Here is a 24,543-nt window from a genome sequence, read left to right as displayed (position 1 = left end):
CAAAATCCAATTGGCATCACAATAACATTTTAAGACACTTGGGTTTCCACTATAATGCAAATCATAATCTATAGTACCTTTTAAGTATCTTAGTAATCTATTCAATGCATGCCAATGCTCTTTGTTAGGATTGTGAGTGTGTTGACTCAACTTCCCAACTGCTAAAGCAATGTCAGGCCTGGTTGAGTTGATCAAATATGAAACTGAAACAATAATTTGGAAATATCTTTTTTGAAAAATAGGTTCTCCCAAATGTTTCTTTAAATGATAACCAATATCTAAAGGTATTTTAAGACTTTGACAATCAAAATATCCATAATTTTTAAGCATAGCTTCAACATAGTGAGCTTGAGATAAGATGATCTTATTCTCTTTCTTGATTTTCTTTATTCCAAGAATCACATCAGCTTCTCCCATATCCTTTGCATCAAAGTTAGACATTAAGAGATTTTTAGTTTATTTCACTATGTCTAAACTTATTCCTATTATGAGCATATCATCTACATAAAGAACAATAAATACACCTTTATCATGATTGAATTTACTATACAAGCATCTTTCTACATCATTCACAAGAAATCCATTTGATAGCTAAACTGAATCAAGTTTCTCATGCCACTGCTTAGGTGCTTGTTTCAGACCATACAAAGATTTCACAAGTTTACAAACCTTGTGTTCTAGTCTTTGTATAACACAACCTTTTGGTTGTTTTAAATATATTTCCTCATCTAGGTCTCCATTTAAGAATATAGTTTTAACATCCAATCAATGTTTTGCTTTTTTCTAAAGCCTTTGACAACAAGTCTTGCTTTAAACTTGTCTAATGACTCATCTAGTTTTAATTTCTTTCGAAAAATCCATTTTGTATCTAAAATTTTAAACCCTTGTGGCAAGTCAACTAATTCCCAAGTATGGTTAGAAACGATGGAATCTAACTCACTTTTAATTGCTTCTTTCCAAAAGACAGCATCGGTGGAGGTTACGGCCTTTTTATAGGTTAGAGGATCCTTATCTACTAAGTATGTAAGCCATTCATCTCTTGTATAGGTTGACTTCCTTTGTCTTTTACCTCTTCCAAGTTGACTTTCGTCAATTGAAGGTGATGGGTCATTGTTAACAGATACTTTTTTTCCTACACCAGAAATACCACTATCATCCTTATTAATGGTTGAATTCAATTTGTAAGGAAATATATTTTCAAAAAATTCAGCATCTTTGGATTCTATTATAGTGTTTTCTTCATAGACACCATCCACTGCTTTTATAACCAAAAACCCTACATGCTGAACTATGTACTGCATAACCAATAAATACACAATCACATGTTTTAGGACCTAATTTCCTTTTCTTTGGTTCAGGTATTGCTACCTTAGCCAAACAACCTCATACCCTTAAATGCTTTAAACTTAGTTTTCTTTTAAACCAAAGTTCATAAGGCAACAACCCGGTCTTCTTGTGAGGTATTTTATTCAAGATATAACAAGTAGATAGTATGGCTTCCCCTCACAAATCAAGTGGTAATCCCGAATCTATTAGCATAGAGTTCATCATTTCCTTTAATGTGCGGTTTTTCCTTTCAGTCACTCCATTTGATTCGGGTTGATATGGAGCCGTGATTTCATGTATAATACCATTGGTTTCATAGAATTTAACCAAACTAGTAGTTCTATATTCCGTGGCTCTATCAGTTCTAAGGTGTTTTATCTTCATTCCTAATTGATTTTCTACTTCTGCTTTAAATGACATAAAAGTATTTTCAGCCTCATTTTTAGTCTTAATAAGATAAATCATGGCAAACTTAGAATAATCATCAATGAAAGTAATAACATAATTATTTTCACCTCTAGATTCATGTGTTTTAAAATCACATATATCACTGTGTATTAAATCAAGCAAATCACTTTGTCTTTAAACAGATTTATGTGGTTTCTTTGCAAACTTGGCTTCTACATATATAGAACATTTATCAATTTTGGTTTTAAAATTAATATTAGCAAGTCCCATATTAGCAATTTTCCTAATATAGGATGTATTACATTGTCCTAATTTAGCATGTCACATATCATAAGAATCAACAATATAAACAGAAGAAGCACTAGGCTTATCTTTCATTATTTCAGAAATACCTAATATAAAAAGGCCCTCATTAAGGTAACATTTGCCAACAAATACATCATTTTTTGTGATAATACACTTATCAGACTCAAAGCATAACTTCATCCCACCCTTGTTCAAAAGAGGTCCTAAAATCAAATTCCTACGGATGCTTGGAACATGTAGTACATCCTTCAAAGCAAGTGTTTTTCCCGAAGTAAGTTTCATCACTACTTGTCATTTTCCAATAACATCTGCACAGTGTGAATTACCCATAACAACCTTCTCTTCTGAGACATTTGTAGAGTAATTTTTGAAAGCATTTTTGTCTCCAGTTATATGCCTTGTAGCACCAGTGTCTATCACCCAATCATCTATTTTTTCAACAGTATTGATTTTAGTGATCATGACAACAAAAACATCATCTTCATTAAGATGAACCTTAGCCTTTTCAGAAAGTTTCTTCTTCCTTTTCCTGCAGTCCTTTTTGAAGTGGCCTGGTTTTCCACATGAAAAACAGTTGCCCTTCTTCTTCTTGGATTCCTCAAACTTCCTTTTCTTGGATGATTGTCATTTTTCAGTTTCTACCACGTTGGCTTTGAGAGTTGATTTCTCTTTATCATCTTTTGCTCAGTTTCTCTCCTCAATTTTGATGCGAACAACCACTTGATCAAAAGACCAGTCTTTACGCTTGTGTTTCATGGTAAGCTTGAAAGCATCCCAAGAACTTGGCAACTTCTCGATCAAGGAACCAGTCACAAATTCATCGGGCAGAATTATATTCTCCTTAGACAACCTACCAACTAACACTTGGTATTTGTCAATTTGGGAGGATATACTTTCATTGTCCTTCATTTGGAAACTTAAGAAATTACCAATCACATATTTCCTACTCCCAGCATCATCTAGAGTACATTTTTTCGTCAGTGCATTCCAGATCATGTATGCGTTGTCATATGCATTGTACACATTGTACAAGTCAATGGACAGTACATTGAGTATACAATTCTTGCACTAAAAATTGGCTTGAGTCCAAGCCAACCGATTGGCTTCCTTAACTGGGTCTTCAGATTGAGGGGGTTTGGGATCTGTTAGAGCAAAAGCCACTCCTATTTGAGTGAGAGCAAAAAAGACCATTTGCTTCCACCGTTTGAAATTGGTGTCATCAAATGGTTCAATCTTCTCAAAATCAGAGGCTATCCTCAAGTTTCCCATTGGGGGTACAAGGGAATCAGCAGTAAGAGACCCACCCGCCATGGGTGTAATTGGTGATGGAAGAGTAGTTTTGTTACCAAGCAGAACAGTAGGGTCGGATGGGGTTTTGCCTTGAGTATCCTTGTTGGCAATATCCTTATCAGCCATGTCTTATAACAGTAACAGAAAAAAATTTCAGACCTTAAGAATGTTAGAAAATGGTACTCATATAAGACCACCGAAAAAAATTTTAGACCTTAAGAATGTTAGAAAATGGTACCCATATAAGACTAGATAGTAGTATTCTAGTAATGCAGTAGAAGAACCTTTGATGCAGAGCTGTTGAAGCAAGCGAACCAAGGTGGGTTAAGTTAAGGTCTAAAACGCCCCTATATCAGTACAAATGGGGATTCCTACGTTTTACCTCCAAGATAAAGCAACCATGATCTATGCCTAATTGTACACAGACTCTGATCCTTTGGGAGAGAAAGGCTAGGCTCACTAAGCACGGTTTTTAACATTGTTTTATGCAATGGTTCAACAGAGAACAGAGAAAGAGGGGAGAAAAAGAGAGGAAAAATGTGATACCCTACTTTTTAAACCTGGTCTAATTACACGGTTGACCCGGTTTAACGATGCAGGACCCGAACCGGAGAGGGTTGAGGCGGGTTCCTTATGGACCATGATGACAAGGGTGACTTTGAACACCGGTTGGCCAGATAAGTCCGAGTCAGTGCCAGAGGAGACGGGTGTACCCAAGCCGTGTACATGCACATATCATAAGGCCATGTATGGATAAAGCTGGTATGTAGTCGTATCCTAAAATGCATACGTATAATATACCTTGTGCCGAGAGTGAGACTCATGCTAAGAGTCGAATTCTACCAAAATCCCACTTGTTGGCCAATTTTTGGCTCTCGGGTGGGCGGTCACAGGTGGGCGCATCCGCCCACTTGAGTGACCCACCCATGTGCTACTAATGATTTTAAGAAAGTATAAATAGTATTATTTATGTTTTTCAATATCTCATTTATTACACGGGAAGTTGGTGAGAAGATTAAAGAGGAGAGAGAAGAGAGGGGAGAAAAGAGAACGAAGAAGAAGAAAGGGGAAGGAAGAGGAAGAAGAAATTGATTTAAGTGGCGCCAAGGTTTGATCTTCCCATTCTGACGTCAGAAGAGTGATCTCCAACACGAGATCTACGTTTAGAGGTGAGCGAAGGCTATATTCCTTAAACTTTCACCATACCCAAGTAAAACCCTTGATTTGGGTAGAGTTTCTTGAGGTCTTGTAAATCCCCCTTGAGATGATGAATCTAAGGTTTAATAGATGGTCTATGTGTTGATTTTGAAGGATTTGAAGAAGTGTTTACAAGGTTGGAGAAGCATTGGTGATTTGAAGTGATTTTAGGGTTTTTGAAAGAGTTCTTGAGCAAAGAAGGTAAGATGGCTTCCATTCCTTAAATCTAACCTAGATCTAGGTTAGAATCATCTTATGAGACATTGAATGTGTGGAAAATAGGATTGAAAAAGCCCCATTTGATTCCCCAAGGGTTGAGGAAAATTTCGGGGAAAATGGCAGTTTTTTGCCTGCTCAGGTGGGCTGAGACCGGTGGGCCAAACGGCCCGCCTGAAAGGGCAGGCCCTCGGGGCCAACCGGCGGGCCCCTACCGATGGGTCGATATGCGGGTCGACCTGCCTGCCTTTCAAGACCGGTGGGCCAACCTGTCCATCGGTCCTAGCCGACCCTCGGCCTCCACCGACGGGCCCCTACCGGCGGGCCGACCTTCCCGCCGGTCATGACCGATGGGCCGAATTGCCCACCTGTGAAGACTGGTGGGCTGTCCGACCCACCCGAGAGGCTCTCAACGTGGTTTTTTTGTCCGAATGGACCCAAAACGGATGTGCGACCTTCTTTTAGGATTTTAAACATGATTTTGTCATCAAATCTTGTTAGTTTTGACCCCAAAATGGTGAAATATTAACCCCATTCACTTGTGATAGGTTCACCAAAATTTACGTTTCTAGCGCTGGATCTCATCTGTACCGGGCATGAGTCTTTGTACACTACAAGTAAGTGGGGAGAGGACGTTTGGCCTTATGTTAAGGCTTGTTTGGCATTCATTCAAATGTATCTAGACTAGCCATGTCATCATGCAAATTATATGTAGTTTTGCCATCCTCATATTATTATGACATGTGTGTTGTGTTTACTTTCTCAATGTCAAATGATGATGTGCTTATGTGATTAATGATGGAATCATTGTGCATGATGCATTAATAGACTAGATGCCGTAGTTGGCTTGGAAACGAGTGCATTGGTGGCCCGTGGAATGGGACGCGGTGGCACTATGCAATCGTACTATGTCATATAGGAGCATGCGGTTTAGGATTATCATCTTCCCGTGCTACGACCCTTCCCAACAGGGGTTGAGGTGTTGGGTTACCATTTGGGGGGAAGCAGTGGTCACGGTTGTTGGGTCACTGTGGTGGTTAAACATACGCTCGACGGGTCATTAGGACAGTCGACAACCTCGGTGGTATATTCAAGAGGGCCAATCATACTGCTTTTAAATTGCTGGAGTCAACACCTTTATTTTCTGTCATTTACTTTTATGTTGAGAGCCGGTAGTCGGCATGCTTTACTTTTCCGAGTACTCATGATGGGCCTTCTCCGACAGCCCTATGGGCGTATCGCAGGATGGAGTTCGCGGCTCGCACTCGGAGTATACGCGCACTGTGGTTGTAGTAGCACTAAACCAAAGACTTAGTAATGTTGTTTAGGTGGATGTGATTTAAAATGAATTGCATAGCATATAGTGCATATGGTTGTGATTGTTGTGTGGACTGTTGTGTGATCCTTCTTTTCACTTACTGAGCTAGTGAGCTCATCCCACGTGTACACCTCTTTTAGATGATTTTGCAGGTCACCAACCTGAAGATCAAGGGTCGGGCCTCATAGTTGAATTCCCTGAAGAGGATTGGTGGGTCCTCGAGGACTATGAGCACGGCACGGATTGCACGTGCGAGGGCTGTGCTGTGGGACCACAACAGTGACTCCATACAGGATTACTTTTTTATTCTTTTGATGATCCCTTTTGTGTACTTAATATGTGAATTGTTATTCTTTTTGTGTAAATATCATACATGCGGGCCCACATATATTTATCTATGTACTACAATTTGGGTATCAAGTATATTGGGGATATTTACAGGTAAATTAAGCCTTCCGCTGAACTGTTGAACATTATCTTAGTTGTGTGTATGCTGTGGTTGGATACTGTATCAGATGATCCTGGCAGGTTTGGGTTAACCGGAGTTAACCCTGTCACCAGTCCGGTTTTGTGTGAACAAGGTGTGACAGAAAAATGCCAAAAGGAACCTATCCATGTTTAGACACCTCTCTGTATACATAATTCAAAAGCACCCAAGGAACCCCCCACACACACATGATAATGGAGAGTGCCTCTTTAAACATACCAAACCTATATATATATACCCACACTCCCACTCATCTACTTCCAATGTGGGACTAAACAACTTGTCCTAAAAGACAAGTCACTGGCTTTGCTTTTGTGTTTTTTGAATTTTTCATTCAAAACTTCCCTCAAACACTTTTGAGCTCAAGACCCAAAAGTTAAAGTGAAAGTAAAAATAAAAAAGTAAAACAAGGGAACATGTCATAATTTTGAAACTTTATAATATAAAATAAATACTTATATTAATACAACAATTCACTCACGGTGTTATGTTTCATGGATCGAAACGTAATAAATGAAACGCAAGAAAGGCGGATATAATTAGATCAAACCTCAGGAGAGGTATATGTAAATTTCCCTTATTAAAGTATTTCTGAAACTTCCAACATATATCCTCCTTACCCAATAGTGTCTGCTTAATGTTAGACCCCGTCCCAGCTCTTTCCCTTCCTGTTTCTTTCCAAGCTCTCTTAGGGGGTGTTTGGTTCGGTAAATCAAATGGTGCATATATCGGATATGAATGTCAATCTTTTGATAGATATTCTTCTGAATTATGTTTCTTTCTGAAAAATCGTTTGGTTGTCTTAAGGCTAGTGCATGTTTCTCGCGGGTTGAGATATTGGCTTTCGTAGAGAACGTCTTTCCGTTTTCTCCTTTTATACTAGGTGGTAAAAAGGTTGCTCAAATCTAAGTTTAAGTGTTGAGGTAAACTCAGATTTGGAACATATCCTTTGTAATATGGTCATTCATGGGAAGTAGGATGCTCGCTTATGAGGGTCATTCTAGTAGAACCAAACAACTCCAAAAATTAAGAATTATCATTCTAAAGAATGTCATCCCAAAGATTTACCGAACCAAACACCCCCTTAAGGATCTTATTATTAAAATGGATTTGCAGCCACCTCCACCTCCACATTGACATTTTATTTCAACTGTTGATCAGAAGCAATGTGAGGTTGTGCTAGCAAACCCAAGGACAAGAATTTCAGTCAGGATTTGCTTCCGGCTAAGGGTTCAATCAGCCCTGAACCCATTGTGAACGATGTCCAAGGCAAGGTAGTTTAACAAGTAAGCCTACAATTCGACTTTAGTCTGTAGGGTGAATTGCATTTTCTGGTCGTGCAGTCATAGAGGTGATAAACCAACATCTCAAAATTAAGAGGTCATGAGTTCAACTCTCCTTGGGACCTTAAAAGAAGTTGATAGAGAATGATTACTCATTGCAAACCTCAGTTTCTAGGATCAGGGAACCATGATGAGAATGCCAAGCAAACTGAAGATAACACTGAGTCAGGGGCTGGTTACATTACCACGGAACAAATGATGTATAGGCCGGAAGGTATCGGTTTTTAGTCTGTCAATGGGGTATGCGCGCAGGTTATGTGTACTCGTCACTATAGCTTCGTTTGGCCTGTTGAGTGGATCTTTAGCCTCTTTTGTCGTTTGCCTATGGAGATTGTTCAAGGAGAGTGATTTGTGATTGCTTTGGTCCCTAGGGGCTTGTACATTCTTCTTCTTTCTTTACTTTCTTGTGAATGAATAAATTTGAATTATTACCTTAAAAATAAATAAATAAAAAAGGTTGAATCGCACAAATCAGATGTTCTCGTCCCTTAGCCCTACTATTCTTCCCCCATTTCCAGTTCTCTTCCTTATTTACGAAACGAGGGATTAAGGATACATATGGAGATCCGGTGCTAGGTCCAAGCTCTAGCATCTCTTCACTGGGGAAGTTTCTTTGCCCTACCATCTTTTTTTTTTTTTTTTTTTGGTGGAACTTCGTCCTACCATCTTAAGAAGGTATAAATCATTGATTAGTTATTTTCCCGTCTTTCTTTTTTATAAATTGGTTATTCAGGAGGTTTCAACATATTAAATTCCACAGCTTTTGGCCGCGGGACCTTTTGGTATGAATATAGAGTTCCTCCAAGCACAATCAATGGTTATTCTTTTGATCAAGTCCTTCATTATTATTCTCCATTCTCTAAAGCTGAGTATAAGATTTGACTTTCTATTTTTGCTATAACTTCCTTCATCTAACTCGAAACAAATTTGCTTTGAAACGTAACCCTTCCTCTTCAAATCATGTTATTGAGAAATGGATCTATGATTCTAATATCTTCCTGTTGTTAATTTTGTCTATAAATTTTGGTCTTGCAAGATGCGCACATGAAGTCAGGGGTCTTCTTCAAGGACTTCAAGACGACAAAGAACTAGGTGGGGGTGATGTAGAAGTTTTGGACTGTTAGTGAGAGTTCAATTTCTTAGTCTTAAGGATGTTGGCCAATCATCTTAGTCTTGAACATTGTTTCCTTGTATGATATTTATAATGTGATATCAACTTTTAAATCTGATCTGTGTGTGATGGAGAAGGATAGATGATTGATGTATCTATGGCTAATAACCTACTTAAACGAGCTAGGTTGTCTATACTCATGTAAACTCCTTTCTATTTATAACTAAAGTTTTTCTTCCCATAAAAGAAAAAATTCTTAAATTCTATATTTTGAATTATGAATTCGTAAGCATGTTATTTCAACATTTACCATTGCGTCCCAATTTTATGATTCATCTTGGGCATATGTATAGGGTTAAAGGATTCTCCGATTTATATAAGTGATAAAATGGACAGCTTTGCTTAGGTTCAAATGAAATTAATGTCTGCGAAAGTCCAACAGTTTTAACAGTTTGAATATGCAGACCAGTACATGACTGTAACTGAGGGGCAATGTGACGCGGAATCGAACCAGAACCAAAGGAATAAAACTAGAGAAAAGAAGGTGAAGCAAGAGAGGAGGAGGAGGGGGCAAACAAACAGCAAGACAGGTGAAAAGGCACTCAGGTGTCCTTATCTTTGGGAGCTCGTTCAGGGGATGTCTTGAACCAAGGTATCCAAACAGAGGTGGTCTTCTGGTACAGTCGGTATGCGTCGGCTCTGTGTGGTTGTTTAAGCATGCGGCGCTCCACAAGCACTGTGACATAGGCCAAGCAAAGGCTATTGATGAGAGCGCCGATGAATGTCCAACCATGCCCCACGTTCCATCCAAAAAGGGCTAAACCCCACCACCATAGCTGCTCCCCAAAGTAGTTGGGATGTCGGGAGTAGCGCCACAAGCCCTCATCGAGATTCTCTTTCTCCTTCACTTTCAGGGCTTTGTTTCTCTCCACAAACTCGTAGAGCTGTGTGTCGGCGAAGTAAGCCACGACGATGCCACACGTACAGACGATGGCGGCGATGGAGTCCCACACGTTACATGGTTTTTCTATGGAGTGGGCGGCGTACATCGGCAGGCATACTCCAATAAGAAACACCTGCAACATTTCTCACATAGACCACTTTCTCATCAACATACTACTCTTTTTTTTAAGCTATTCATTGGGGCATTCACTCGAGCGAAATGTGTCCAACTCCGTACAGATTTAGAGCAAACTATATACTAGAGCGTACTTATAAAGTACATCAAATTACCAATAACCAACTAACCTGTTGAGATAAATAGACGGCAAAGAAAGAAACCCACCACCAGTGTTTCCCGTACTGTCGCCGCAAATCGGTGAACCTCCAGTCCTCTCTTGCACCCCACTGCCATCTCTCCCTCCTAAAGTAGTTGTGGCTGAGCCTGATGCTCCATACCCAGGTCAGCACAGTAATCACCGCTGATCTCCACTGGTTGTACCGCGCAAGAGGATGTGTTGCGTAGTAGTGGACTTGCATGACTGGTATCACAGTCCAATATAGATCTATCATCTGCATCATTCCAGTACAAAACCAATCGAGTCAAAATCTCCATTCACTATTTTCCGGAAATTTTATTGGGGTTGTGGGGGGGTGAGGGAGGAAGAAAAGGACAAGGAAATTAACGGCGTAAAGTGAAGTGCGGGAAAGGACCAACCCAATTGCTTGATTGCATGAGGCCAATAAGCCAGAACAGAACATTGACGTTGAGGAAGAAGAGCAAGTTTGCCAATAGGAATGGGTGGTGAGCACACCAGGTCCAGGCCCATAGGGGAGGAGGATGGACAGATTCCGAATCAGTACTGCCACGAACAAGGCCAGGGGCAGAAAATTGGCGGAGAAAAGACAGGTAGAAAACTATGGAGGGAAGAGGGACCAGGAATGCTATCACAGCGTTGGTCAAGTTCCCCATCCCTTTTTATCGGATTTTGGCTAGGTTGTTGTTGCTGGAATCTGGACTCTGGAGTCTGGACTGCCCGTGGGAAGGAGAAGGGAAGAATTTGATCAGGTAGTCTTGTCTATTCGATTTTCTCGTCTAAAATCAGGCGATCATCAGGGACGCAGTGACCCTTGGCAGCGAGGAAACGGCTACTTTTATAACATACACTGACCCTGGCCCCCACTGCCACTCTGCTTTCGCATTTCCATCTCTTGGTTTATCGATCCCGCTCGTGGTGTTCTCGGGTAAAGGAGCGAAAAGTTGTTAATGTTATTTGACTATTTTCTTTTCACCTTCTCGACTCTGGAGTCTGAACTTCACCATGAATCAATGAAGATTAGCCTTAATGCCCGTGGTGTCTGCAATGATGTTTTGTGGCATGGGGTAGTGCCGTTAATGATTCTTCTCTCTCTCTCTCTCTCTCTCTCTCTCTCTCTCTCTCGAGTCGTGTCGCAACTAGAAAGGGCAAAAGCACTTCATATAACCAAATCCCACGCCCTTGCCCTACCAAGTACCAACCAAACAACAGCAGTCCACATCATTTTTTTTTTCTGCTTGCGCCGAAAGGTCCGCTAGTCTGAAACGATGAGAATCTTCACTTTCTACAATGACCCCAAGCTATAACTCTTTTATGGTAGAAGAACCCCAAGCTGTAACACTTTCAAGTCTTACCACTTTGGAGCACAATCTCTCATCTCCGTGATTGCCTTGCTTTAATTTGGGGACAGTTACATTCTTTTATTTCCTCTAGCGTACGGAGTGGAAGCAGAGGGAGTCAATTATGTCGCTTGTGGGGCTTGGGTTCTTTTTTGTAATTTTCCGCTGCTTATCTCTTCCTTGGGTTGGGTCATGGGTGGGTGGTGGTGACCCGGCCTCCTCTTTTTTTTTTCTTTTTCTTTTAGCGGGGTAGCGGGGCAGGGGAGAGGCCGAGAGGGTGCGAGTTTGGAAATGCCATCATGTTTGGCGTTGGATTCAGCGATAACTATACCCATGTAATATGATATGGCCAAGTGAATGAAGTTTGAGAAGAGCGTGAAATCTAGGACAGAACATAAAACTCGGATGCCAAAAATTGACAAGTCATGTGCATCGAACTCTAGCCCAATCCTGAAATAAAATCCATCGCCGGAGATGGGGCTGCTGCTGATGGAGTGGGACAAATTCTAATCCTCAAATGAGTGGTAGACACTGGGTCCAATGAAGAAGAAACAAATCCCATCGGGGAAGCATCTTTGAAATGTGGAATCAGAACTTGCGGTCAACCGTGCCCATGTCTCACAGCTCCCGTGAATTTGTGAATATCCTACTTGATTACTCCTTCAATTAGTTTAAGGGTAGTTTTCGGCTGTCACAAAAGTTTCTGACGTTTCCGAAGGTCACAAAACAAATTTGTGCCATCTATTTTCATTAATCTTCCCACTAACCGTCTGTTCCTGCCAAGATATGGGAGAGTGCATATTAATGGCTGGATTGCCAATATACATACATCTACATATATGGGATGCAAACAAATACAGGGTTATTTAATTGAATTAGACTATGAAATTTGACATGTAATTAATCTGGAACATGTCTATTCTATCTAAGGACCGACACATCATCTATCCACCTGTGCGTTGTGAGGTTTCGAAAAATAATAAACAGTTGTGACTATAAAAAACTGACATACATAAAACCCAAAAATAAATATAATATAAGAACAAATAAATAAATAAAATTTCATCAAAATAAATAAAAGACAAGTATTCTCATTGGGTTACCCACCTAACATTAGGGTCCCACATTACAAAATGATGTGATAATTCTGGCTGTTGAATTCAAGAAATGGTTTGGATTGACCAATGTAAATTCTCATACTCAAATCTAACCATCTACTGTCTCATATATGGATGCAATGATGCCCCCCTTCCATAGTCCTGTATACTTTAAAAGCTTTATTATGTTTGGGTTGAAACTTGCCATGTATGGAACCTTCATCCATTTTTACACTTCATCGTCCAATGACTAAGTTTTTCTGAGTTGTGGTAAGCATTCTTCATTAACTTCCACCAAAAAAGCATTCTTCATTAACTAAGAGTACAACCTTACATGAGACTGGACTGACATACACATACTCAATATCTAAAAATGACCTCAAATGACCAAGACCGATTGACCTAATATGAGGCTTCCTAAGACTAACAAGTGAGCTTCTTCCTAAGCTGAAGCTATTGATAAATAGGTATCAAAGCATGGTACAGAGGATGAAAGGTGATCCCCAATGCCAGGTAAGACGTTAAAACCAACCAAGGACAATTCTTGTATGACTCCTGGAAACCACCATCTTGCAACCTGAGATGCAAAGAATGCCCTACTTCCATTTCAATAGGTGATCCAACAGAATATCATTTAGCTCCTGCTGCTACAAAATTTACTTTGCCATCCTGTGGCAAAGCTTCAACAGTTCACTTTGTACACGTCTAACTTAAGAAGAGCATTTGTGGATTTTCAGTTTTATGCTAAGTCACACCAACAAGGTTACAACTGCTTAATTAGACTGTAATCTACATTTTCCCTTGCCTTTCCTCTTTCCCATCCCCCTCCCCCCTGGTTTCACCAGGGCCTTCCATTGCTCCTCTCCCATTAGTGGTTAGCTGCAACCCCCTTCCCCCCACCTGCTCCCCCACCCAAAAAAAGAAAAGAAAAAAAAAGAGTATTCTACAGCAGATGTTGAAACTGGTGTCTAAGACAGACCTCAAAGGGGCAACTTTAAATGTGGAAAAATGGGGTATGCATCACCTCACATCTCTGCTCTTGTGCCAACTCAATCTTGTGATCTACTATTAGACAAGGACTTGCTCTGAAATGAAGTATCTATGAGACTTGGCTTCTACATAAACGTCTTCTGATTTTGCAATGAAGCTCTATTAATTTCCTCCCCTGTAAAGAAAATGTTCTGCGCAGTGTGCAATATAACATTCCAAATGGCAGTCTCAGATGTTCTGCACAACACAATCACGCCTCAATTACAAAATAAATTACACTTTATCACCTGACCTGGCATACAACCAGAGTTAAAGGAGATCTAAAATGAAAAATTAAAACTTGTGAACAGAGAAATATTTCATAGTTAGCAGCAGTCTCTTCTGAAGGAAATCCATGACTTGACCTCAACAGCAGTCATGGTGAACAGTGTGTTAGAAACTGGCATACCATCCACAGCAAAGCATATATCAAAGATTCTTGTTTTTATTTTTTATTTTGTTATTATTTTTTATTTTTTTTTCTTTTTTGAATCTTTATTTTTGGACCAGTAATGAAGAATAAGTAGTTTCTCCTTTCCTTTTCACAGTTTTACTGAGGCTATGTTTGTTTCCTAATAAAAGCCACATTAAAGGCTCCGTTTGTTTCGGCGTGGAAAATTTTCCATGTAAACTTTTATGGTAAAATCTAAATTACCACTGTTTGTTTCATAAGTTGGAAATTTTTCCGGAGGTAAAATTTTACCAAACCCCCCACGTTTTCCCGAAAATACCGTAGAATATTTTACGCCAGATTTTTCAGTAAAATGTTCCTCATAAAACTATTGAATTTGCTCAATGATACCAAAGACACCGTTCCATCTTCCATCTCCTCAAGCCTTACTCCCTCTTTTGAAGGTCTATGGCAAGACTGAAATACGGAGAGCGAAACTAAAGGTTTGAAGGAGGAGGTCGGAATGATCGAAGAAAATGGAGGATGATTTCAGGTTATCTCGCAAGAAAGTTAGCTCTGCTCCACCATCCAAGCCTCTCTTTGTCCTCATTCACTTTTCATGTACAACTCCATGATCAGAGGCTTCTCTCAAAGCATTGATGCTCTAGAATCCATGATCGTATTTCACCGGAAAACTAAATCTTCCCTTCTCTATTCCAATCTTGTTCGAATAAGGCACTCATCTTTGAAGGGAAAGAACTCCATGACCATGTTATAAAATTAGGGATCGATTATGATGTTTTCGTCCTAAATAACTTGATCAGGATGTATCAAATTATCAAGAGCTTGATTATGCTCGTCGTTTATTTGAAGAATGTTCCAGTGTAGCTAATGTTGTATCTTGGACTACATTGGTTTCTGGGTACTCGAATTCTGGGGACATTGACTTAGCTCACTATTTCTTCGATCGAATGCCATATAGAAATATAGTTTCATGGACTGCAATGATACTGGGCTATGCACAGATGGGAAAATATGCCGAAGCAAGACAATTGTTGATGAAATCCCTGAAAGAAATGTAGACTCATGGAGTTCAGTGATTTCAGGATATGCAAAATGTGGAATGAGGCTTTGGATCTGTTCACAGAGATAGTTGGACTTGGAATAAGGCCAAAAGAATCTGCACAGGTGAGCACTGTATCAGCCTGTGTGCAACTTAGAGCATTGAACAGGGTGTTTGGCTACATTCTTATATAGAAGATCAGAAATTTGAGCTTAGTGTAACCCTAGGGACAGCTCTGGTGGATATGTATTGTAAGTGTGGAAGTGTTGAGAAAGTTCTAAAGTCTTCAATGAGATGCCAGTAAAGAATGTGTTGTCATGGAGCTCCGTAATAGGTCGTTTGGCCATGAATGGTTGTGGGAAGCAAGCACTGTCACTTTTCTCGTGGATGCAGACAGTGGGTCTAGCCCCAAATGGGGTAACATACCTAAATGTGCTACATTGATGTAGTCACTCAGGATTGGTGGATGAAGGGTTTTTGGATTTTTTATTTGATGACTCGAGACTAAGAAATTGAACCTCAGCCAGAGCACTACGATCGCATGGTTGATCTACTTGGAAGAGCTGGCCAGATCAAAGAAGCTTTGGAGTTTGTGGATTCCATGCCAATTCAGCCCCACATTGCCTTATGGGATGCCCTTTGATGTAAATAAGTCACTTAATGGGCTTATTTTATTGCAAATAAGCCTTGGGTTGGGTTATGTATGTGTTGGACCTTTGATCCCATGGGTTTTCTTTGTAATGGGCCACTTTAATGGGCCTAAAATATGGGTAGAAAGTAGGAAAACGGGATTTAATTCATTAGCTTAGTTAGAGTCTTGTTTTTAGTCTATTTCCTTTGTTCCTTTGTTATTTCACAAAGCACCACTTCAACTAATCACAACAGAAACACATAGATAACTGATGCAGATAAGGTTGCACTTACCTGGTTGGACTAGCATGATAGGCTCTGGAAGCCAAGAGCCAAGAGGAACCGGTCCAGCCCAGGGTTTTAGTCCAACAAGGGTTGGAACTAAGTAGTAGTTTCCTAGTAGCCTTTTATTTCATGTTTTACTTGAATGTAGGAGTTAGCATTTCTTTTTGTTTCCAAGTTTAGGTTGGACACTACTTCTAAATAGTTTCTAATTTCATGTCTCTATTTTCCTATATATAGGCTGTAACCAATGGACAACTTAGAGTGAATTTATTTTGAATTAGTTAAAGTGGTGCTTTGTGAGAACGTGTGTTTCCCCTTCCCTCCCCTGCTATTCTAATTTCCCCTCTCTTCCCTAAGGCCCTCCATTAATTTGGTATCAAAGCCAAAGGATCCCCATTCCCTTTCTTCCTTCCATCCCTTACCATCTCCCTATTTCCTATTCTGATTTTTACAGAGACTGAGAACATTAAAAAAAGACTATCCAGAGAAGAATCGATCTCAATCACAGCCCCCCGTCCCACCGCCCCCTTCTCTCGATTTCCTTCCATCGAACCCCTTTTTTTAGGGTTCCACTAACAAAAAAATAAATAAATAGATAAAGTTATATACCATTCTGCCATTGCTCTTTAAACCTCCTTTATTTACTATTTTGCCATCATATTTGAGTGTAATCTTGTCTATCTCTACCACGGTAGGCAATAGTGAAGTTATTCAACAATTGAACTCCTATAAAGGAGAAACTGATGCAAAAATTGATGCTCTCACTACCGTTGTCACTCCCTTAAGACCATGATAGAATCTATGTAAGTTTCTATTGATCGTTTGGGGGTAGCCAATAAAAGAAAGAGTCTCATTCAATCTGGGGATTCTTCCAACACCACTCCACAGGATCCGTCAGTACCACTACCACTACCACTACCACCACCACCACCGCCACCGCCACCGCCACCACCATATGGAATTCACGGCCTAATCGCCCATACTCCCCACCTCAGCGTTGTTATGACAGGAACTCAGTATTTTCAAAGGAGGCCATTTAATGTTTCTCATGCAAGGGGTACGGACATCAAGCTAATCAATATCCTAACCGGTTGTTAGCATACGTCGACAAGGACAATTTTATACTCTATGTACTAGAAGAGCAACCGAAAACAGGAACTGTAAATCTGGAGGCTGAATGTGATTATGAGCCTAATGAGATTAATGATGGTGAGCCTCAACCGTTCTATGTGATCCGTCTTCTTTTGACTGCACAGAAGATTCCCGAGGAGGACGATTGGTGCCGTAACAGTATTTTTCAGACCAGGGTGCGATGCAATAATAGGTTGTGTAATATGGTGATTGACCCCGGCAGTTGCACCAACGTTGTTGCTGAAGATGTTATTCGTAAGTTGGGTCCGAAAATTGAGCCTCATCCGAATCCCTACAAGGTTGGGTGGGTGCGTGAACAACAATAATCTGAAAATTAATGAAAGGTGTTTGCTCATGTATTCCCTTGGTGCACTGATTGATCAGGTTCAGTGTGATGTTCTCCCTCTGAAAGTCTGTCACATTCTTTTGGGGCGCCCATGGTTGTTCAACAAAAAAGCCAAGCATTGCAAATATGAGAATACATACTCTTTTCAGCATGGTGAACTTGAGATGAAGTTTCTTCTAGCAAAGGATCTTCCCCCTCTCAAGCTCAAGAGGACAGTTGGTACTTTTCTCCTCAAGTGCATCGATTCTGATGGCATTCTTGGACCTCATCTAAACTCGACGAAGTTGAGTTCTTTTCAGAGGAGAGTTGATGCAGATAAGACAGCACTTACCTGGTTGGACCAGCATGACCGGCTTTGAAAGCCAAGAGCTAAGAGGAACTGGTCCAGCACAGGGTTGGAACTAGGGGCCCATTTGATAACGTTTCTGCCATTTCTGTTTCAAGAAACAATAGAAACATAAATTTTCGTTTCTAGAAACAGAAACGGAATTGAAGGTGTTTGATAAGTCATGTTTCTGGAAGTCGATAGTAACCAACGAAAGAATGGCCACGAGTCGTTTCCAGAACAGGTGAAACATGTCTGGGTCGTTTCCTGAACCATAAATAGGTAGAAATTTCAATTTCTATTTCTGAAAAAAAATTAAACGAAACAGTTTTATCAAACACTTTTTGTTTCGTTTCTACCGTTTCTGGACACAGAAATGGCAGAAACGCGTTTCTTGAAACGTTATCAAACGGGCCCTAAGTAGTAGTTTCCTAGTAGCCTTTTATTTCATGTTTTACTTGAATGTAGGAGTTAGGACTTCATTTTGTTTCCTAGTTTAGGTTGGATGCTACTTCTAAATAATTTCTAATTTCATGTCTCTATTTTCCTATATATAGGTTGTAACCGATGGACAACTTAGAGTGAATTTATTTTGAATTAGTTGAAGTGGTGCTTTGTGAGAATGTGTGTTTCCCCTTCCCTCCCCTGCTATTTTGATTTCCCCTCTCTTCCCTAAGGCCCTCCATCAATAACTTAATAAAAACACGCAAATCCTAAAGGAGACCCTAGATCCATAAATGCTCACATATGCCATGTGCCATGGCTCAAAACTCTGCTTTAACGCTGGACCTTGCTACCACCGTTTTCTTTTCTTTGCCATATGACAAGATTCCCTCCAACCATGGTACAGTACCCAGAGGTCGATCTCCTATCATCTAGACAGCCAACCCATTCTACATCGGTAAATGATTCCAAACACAAATGACCATGAGGAGAGAATAGGACTCTTTTTCTTGGAGCAAACTTCAAATACCTCAAAATCCGATAAGCAACCTCTAAATGAGTGGAAATATGGATCACGCATATATTGCTCAACAAACTAATAGCAAAAGTTATATCTGGTCGAGTATGAGAGAGATATATGAGTCTACCAACCAGTCATTAATAACGGCTATTGTCAACTAGTTCTCCAGCTTTTTCTTTAAGGTGTGAGTTAGGCTCTATGGGAATGTCAACAACTTTCATCCTAGCAACCCTATATCAAAGAAAAGGTCAAGAGTATACTTCTATTGAGAGAGGAAGATAGCTTGAGCTGAATGAGCTATCTCAATACCCAAAAAACCTCAGCTTCCCCAAGTCTTTGATTTCGAACTTTGTGCCCAAATAAGATTTTAGGTGAGCTATCTCCTGAGTGTCATTGCCTGGAATCACTATTGTTGGTGTACGATGTCTTGTATTCCGTCACAGTTTAATCCAGGGAGTATTGATGCAGCGCCTCGACAGGCAGGACGACGGTCCCGATAGCCGGTTAGTGAGCTATGGGGCAGGAGGTGTAAAGGGCGTAGCCCCCCTCTCGAATTTTTTATTTGAGGGCAATTGTGTAGTTTCCAGATTAGGGTTTTTCGCTATAAATTTGTAGTGAGGATTTCTTTCTTTATAATGCAAGCAATATTGAGAGGTGTGAGGGACGAGAGTTGTAACCCTATTCTCCATTGATAGTGAAGTAGGATCTCATCTCACCGGGGACGTAGGCAATCTTGCCGAATCTCGTAAATCTGTGTGCATTGTTTGTTCTTGTTTTTTTTTTCCATTATCTTTTGCATTGTTTTAGGGTTGCGTTTCTACAACTATATCATCCACATAAATGATGAGGATAGCGATATATTCCCCTGGCTTCTTGATGAACAATGTGTGATCTGCATTACTTTGTTTGTAACCCACGGCAATTATTGAGTTGTGGAGCCGTCTGATCCAGGCTTCGGGGGACTGCTTCAACCCATATAGAACCCATTTAAGCTTGCAAACCTTGCTTTGAGTCTATTGAGACGTAAACCTATTAGAGACATCCATATAAACTTCATCCTCCAGTTCTCCATATAGGAAAGAATTCTTCACATCAAGTTGTTGTAAATCCCAGCCATGGTTAACAACACATGATATGATAACTCGAACAATGTTCATCTTTGCCACTAGAGCAAACGTTTCCTGGTAGTCGATGCCATATATTTGAGTAAATCATCTTGCAACTAGAAGTGCATAATACCTTTCCATAGATCCATCTGCAAATTGTTTCACAGTGAAAATCCATTTGCAATCAATGGTTTTCTTTCGTAGAGGGAGATGGACAAGATCACATGTATTATTCTTCCCAAAAGCTCTCATTTCCTCATTCATTGCTTCCTCCCACTTTGGATCAACTATAGCTTCCTACTAGGTATGGGGAACAGAAACAGACAAAAAGGAGGAAACAAAAGTATGGAAGGAAGGAGAAAGACACTTATATGAAACAACATTAGAAATAGGATGTTTAGTGCATTCCCTTCCAAGTTTACGTATAGCAATTGGAAACTCACAAGATGGATCATAGGAAGAACACTTACCAATATTAAGACTTAGATCTAGAGAATACGAATGACTAGGCGAAGTGGTGGTGGTGGTGGTGATGGTAGGAGCGGCTTGCTTATGTCATTTACGAACATATACATGAAGAGGATTGCTTAACTTCTCTTGCGATAGAATGGGCTCCCCTTGGGCTGAAATTGATTTCTGCAGTTGTTCCTGGCTGGTTATTCCTTCCTTAAGAACCGTGTCATTTACTTCCACTTCCAATGGGGTAATCAGAGGCACATCTTCCACAATACTAGGCCCCCCTGAAGAGGTGTTGGTACTGGATATAAGCTTATGATTTATGGAACACAGCATCCATGGTGGTGTACATCCGACGAGTGGGAGAATTGTAATAACGATATCTTTTTTAAGTGGGTGAGTAGCCAAGGAATATGTAACAAAACCCACGAGGATCGAAATTCTCATGTAATTGGTGATTCCAAACAAAAGGGCATACACCCAAACACCTTGCCAGACACAATAAAGGAGGAAGAACTCATTAGGACCTCAACCTGACATTGGGAGGCTAAGACATGGGTCGCATGCATGCATGCTTACGATCCGTGGAAACCACTTCTCTGGTCTTCTCATTAAAGAGTCTAGCCTACCCACGGATCCTGCTGTCACTAACACCTGGTTAGCCAATGATGCCATTGTCATGTCGTTTCTGATCAACTCTATGGAGCCTGCTATCAGCCCTAGCTTTGTCTTGTTCAACTCTACGAAGGATCTCTGGGATGCAGTCAGACAAACCTATTCTCAGGTTCACAACTATACTCAACCCATCTCCTGTTAATGTCTTCATCCTTCACAAGTACTCTAACATCATCACCTTAATACATCGAACATTATCAAAATCTCTACTCTTCCTGTTTCGAATATTAGCTATCTTGTAAATATATTTTCCCCCTTAATGTTTAGATTGTTGTATAAGTTCTCATATTTCTTCGCCAGTGCTTTCCCCATAATCTTTCTTGCCTCATTTCTTTGCAACCTTATATCTCTCTTGATCTTTGCCTCCTTAGTCCTTTGCCAAATCTTGAAATTGTCTTTCTTGAGCTTAACGGCTGCTTGCACTTCCTCATCACAGGTAGTAGCACTATCTTCATAAAAATCTAGTTCTTACCACATACCTCATAGCGTAGAGTAATACAGGGAGTCTGGGACAAGGAGAGTTCCTTCTGTTTAGTTTCATGAATATTCTTTCTTAACTTGTAACATTGGGCACCATGACCAACCTGAGAATAGGTATCCTTGGAAGCTTTCTTAGATCTTTCCAGCAGTATTCAGTAAGAAATAGCCCCAAGCAATAGTAGGATCCATGGAATTAATAAAATATGACATTCCCAGCTAGTTTTCTCTCTCCTATTTTTCTAAGTTTGATTAGCAACAATGGGCTTAGGTGAGTCCCCAGTAATATAGCCAGAATAGCCATGTGAAGCAATAGCCAAGAAGCATGAATGAGACCACATTAGGTAGTTCCTCCCATCAAGTTTGATGGAGTTAGCAAGGAACGAAGGAAAATCACGGTGAGTATTTCCTTCCTGTCCAGTGAATGCAGTGGTTATTTCAAACATAGTTGCTAACCAAGAGATGAGTTGCAGACAACATTCCTACGAAATCGCCAAAATCTTCAACAATATGATAGATCCCTAACACGAATAATGATCTCACACTGAATTAGATGAAGAGATTCGGATCATCTCAGCACTAGAGTAGCGAAGCAGCAAACCCTCAGTGGGAACAATTAACACCACCGAGGGTGGAGAGAGGCAACGAGAGGCGCTAACGATGAACGGCTAGAGGCGAAGGCGGCTGGAGGCAAGTGGAGTCGGGTGATGGTAGGGAAGAGAAACAAGAGAGAACTAGGGCTTCTTTTCCTTGGTCAAGGCCTTAGGGTTAGGATCCCAAAGTTGATCCTAGCTCTGATACCATGTTTATTTGGGAACTGAGCTTTTGTCCATTAGACATCAAGCCCTCTTTATTTATAGTGGAGAAGGAATGTTCTAGAATATTGCAAAGGACCAAAATACCCTTAAAGACCGAAACACCATTAAAACCCCATATTACAACATTAACTCACTGCAAATAAAAGGGTAAGGTTTCTCCCAATGCCCATTTTAAAAAATAATAGCACCAATTTTTGCCACACGGAGGACTGTGTTGGTTACTTCGCCATTGGATAGCTAGGATATCCTTCAGACAGTCCCCTTGACAAATTTAATGGCATAATTCAATTTTATGGCCCTACATGTAATGGATTCTCAACTTAGGGTGGGGGGGGGGATACTTCCTCTTCTATTTCGGTCCAAAATTTTCAACCATTTTTCAAAATTATATTTTCACATTTCAAAATCCAATTATGGTGAAAATTATAGAAGTGGAGAGAGAAGTGGACATACCCTACCACCATTGACAAAGCAAATTCCCGTCACCAGCAAAAATAGAAAACCTTAACTAATTCCAATAATTTCTTCCATATACTACAGCCTAGATCTTCCACATCCTAGGCTGTCATAGATCAGTTCACAGAAGGAACTGAATTGATAAGTCCATTAAAATAAAATGCATTCATGGCCTTTTCCTGGAAGATCTACAAAAACCCTATACCATGCAGGATAACCCTAGCTGCTCAAATCAATTAGTATTTACAAAAACCAGTATTATCGATAACCATGGTAACAGGGCAATAGGTGACAAACATGTATGGAATCGCTAACATAATTGGCCCTAATCAAGACAAATGATGAATATAAACACCAAAGGAAGACCCATATCCTCAACAAAACTCAAGAAAATTCCAGAATCAATGCATTGGCTAAAAGTACATTAAATCTCCATAACAAGAGCATTTCAACGTGTTTCTAGAAATTTTGGATCATTCTGTACGAGTTTTTTTAGGGTATATTTTTCAGATATTTTCAGCTCTCCGTGTCAATGCACTTCAAAAGAAAACAACAGGGCAAAAAGATATGTGGTTCTCCCTTACCAGAGAGTGTCTACCTCAAAATGCCAATGTATATATATATATAAAGAAGTCTGCTAGTTCGAAAAAAGAGGAACTAAAGATCTTTTTGTATTTCATTGAATAGATATAATATCCTTCGAATTGGCCAGTCAGAATTTTATGGCAAAATTTAAAATGCATGTACCATGTATCTCTGCTGACCAAGTAGACATGTTGTCCGGTAGTTGGGAGAAGTGCTTTAAATTGGACACTGAAACCAAATTGGGAACAGTCTTTATGCATCTGATTCATGCCAATTAATCAGCCTTAAACATGGAATTGAGCTGGCATTGAGCACACCATCCAACCCAGCAAGAATGTTCCTTGGGAATGTCAAAGGTTGGCTAATTGACAGATAGGATAGACTGGGATAGATTTTTGTTTGGTTGCCAGCCCTAAGGAGCCAAGTTAAAGACTGGGAATTCATCAAAGAACCTTGAAGAATGTTATCTCTACGGTTAGTGATTATAGTTGAAAGGCAGCAAATGCTGAATTCGTATGTCTGGTTTTTTTCTTCACCCCCCACCCCCCCCTAGATTATGTCACTATGGGAATTGGGAACTCTTTCGACTGAGAGATGCCATCTTCCACTCTAAGCAGAATTGTTGAAGAATCTTGGGTTTCAGTAAGTTAAAAAACCTTCTAAGGAATTATGTTACGAAATTTAACAAACATGCACAATACGACATTACGACCTTAAACATTAAGTGTTTATCGAAATACGATAACATGCACAACCTTTTACGCAACTCATAAGTTATTACAAGCCGACCTCGTTGTAAGCTGGAACAGATATTGGAAAAAGCCATACCTCGCACAGATGTTTGGATATCGAACTGTAGCTCCAGATCACGAGAGCACCTTTTGGGTTGTTGCAGTTGCCCCTGGTGATCCCGAGTTTTCATTGGGATAGCCAGACGTGAAAGGTAAACTTTTAGCCTCTCGACTCTGGTTGCCTCAGAGCTCAGACATAGGGACGAAGGACGACGTTTGAGTCTTTCAATTTGCACAAATGCCATGCTCAGTCCTCGTAGATCTGTAACTGTAAAATAAGAACCATGTGAAGGGTAAAATTGGGATTTGAAAAAATATCT

The 24,543-nt window shown here is 40.1% G+C and overlaps 1 protein-coding gene across 1 annotated transcript; it reads right to left on the bottom strand.

Moving 5' to 3' along the window:
* Positions 1-9,404: 9,404 nt before the first annotated feature.
* Positions 9,405-24,444, bottom strand: LOC122069687 (uncharacterized protein C594.04c). Its single transcript, XM_042633754.1, has 4 exons — positions 24,261-24,444; positions 10,660-12,374; positions 10,251-10,514; positions 9,405-10,078 (listed from the first exon to the last, which is right to left on the bottom strand). The coding sequence occupies exons 2-4, from the start codon at positions 10,912-10,914 to the stop codon at positions 9,605-9,607; spliced, it is 993 nt and encodes a 330-aa protein (XP_042489688.1). The 5' UTR covers positions 10,915-12,374; positions 24,261-24,444; the 3' UTR covers positions 9,405-9,604.
* Positions 24,445-24,543: the final 99 nt, after the last annotated feature.

This window comes from Macadamia integrifolia, unplaced genomic scaffold (assembly GCF_013358625.1).
Source record: "Macadamia integrifolia cultivar HAES 741 unplaced genomic scaffold, SCU_Mint_v3 scaffold69, whole genome shotgun sequence".
Taxonomy (NCBI): domain Eukaryota; kingdom Viridiplantae; phylum Streptophyta; class Magnoliopsida; order Proteales; family Proteaceae; genus Macadamia; species Macadamia integrifolia.
This window is presented reverse-complemented; position numbering and strand designations above follow the sequence as displayed.

Bases quoted from the DNA above. Each gene is read 5' to 3' on its own strand.
- LOC122069687 (XM_042633754.1), bottom strand. From the start codon at position 10,914: ATGGGGAACTTGACCAACGCTGTGATAGCATTCCTGGTCCCTCTTCCC. The intron at 10,515-10,659 runs GTTGGTCCTTTC...GGAATGATGCAG, and splicing joins TCATGCAATCAAGCAATTGG to ATGATAGATCTATATTGGAC. The intron at 10,079-10,250 runs GTTAGTTGGTTA...GAAATGTTGCAG, and splicing joins CCGTCTATTTATCTCAACAG to GTGTTTCTTATTGGAGTATG.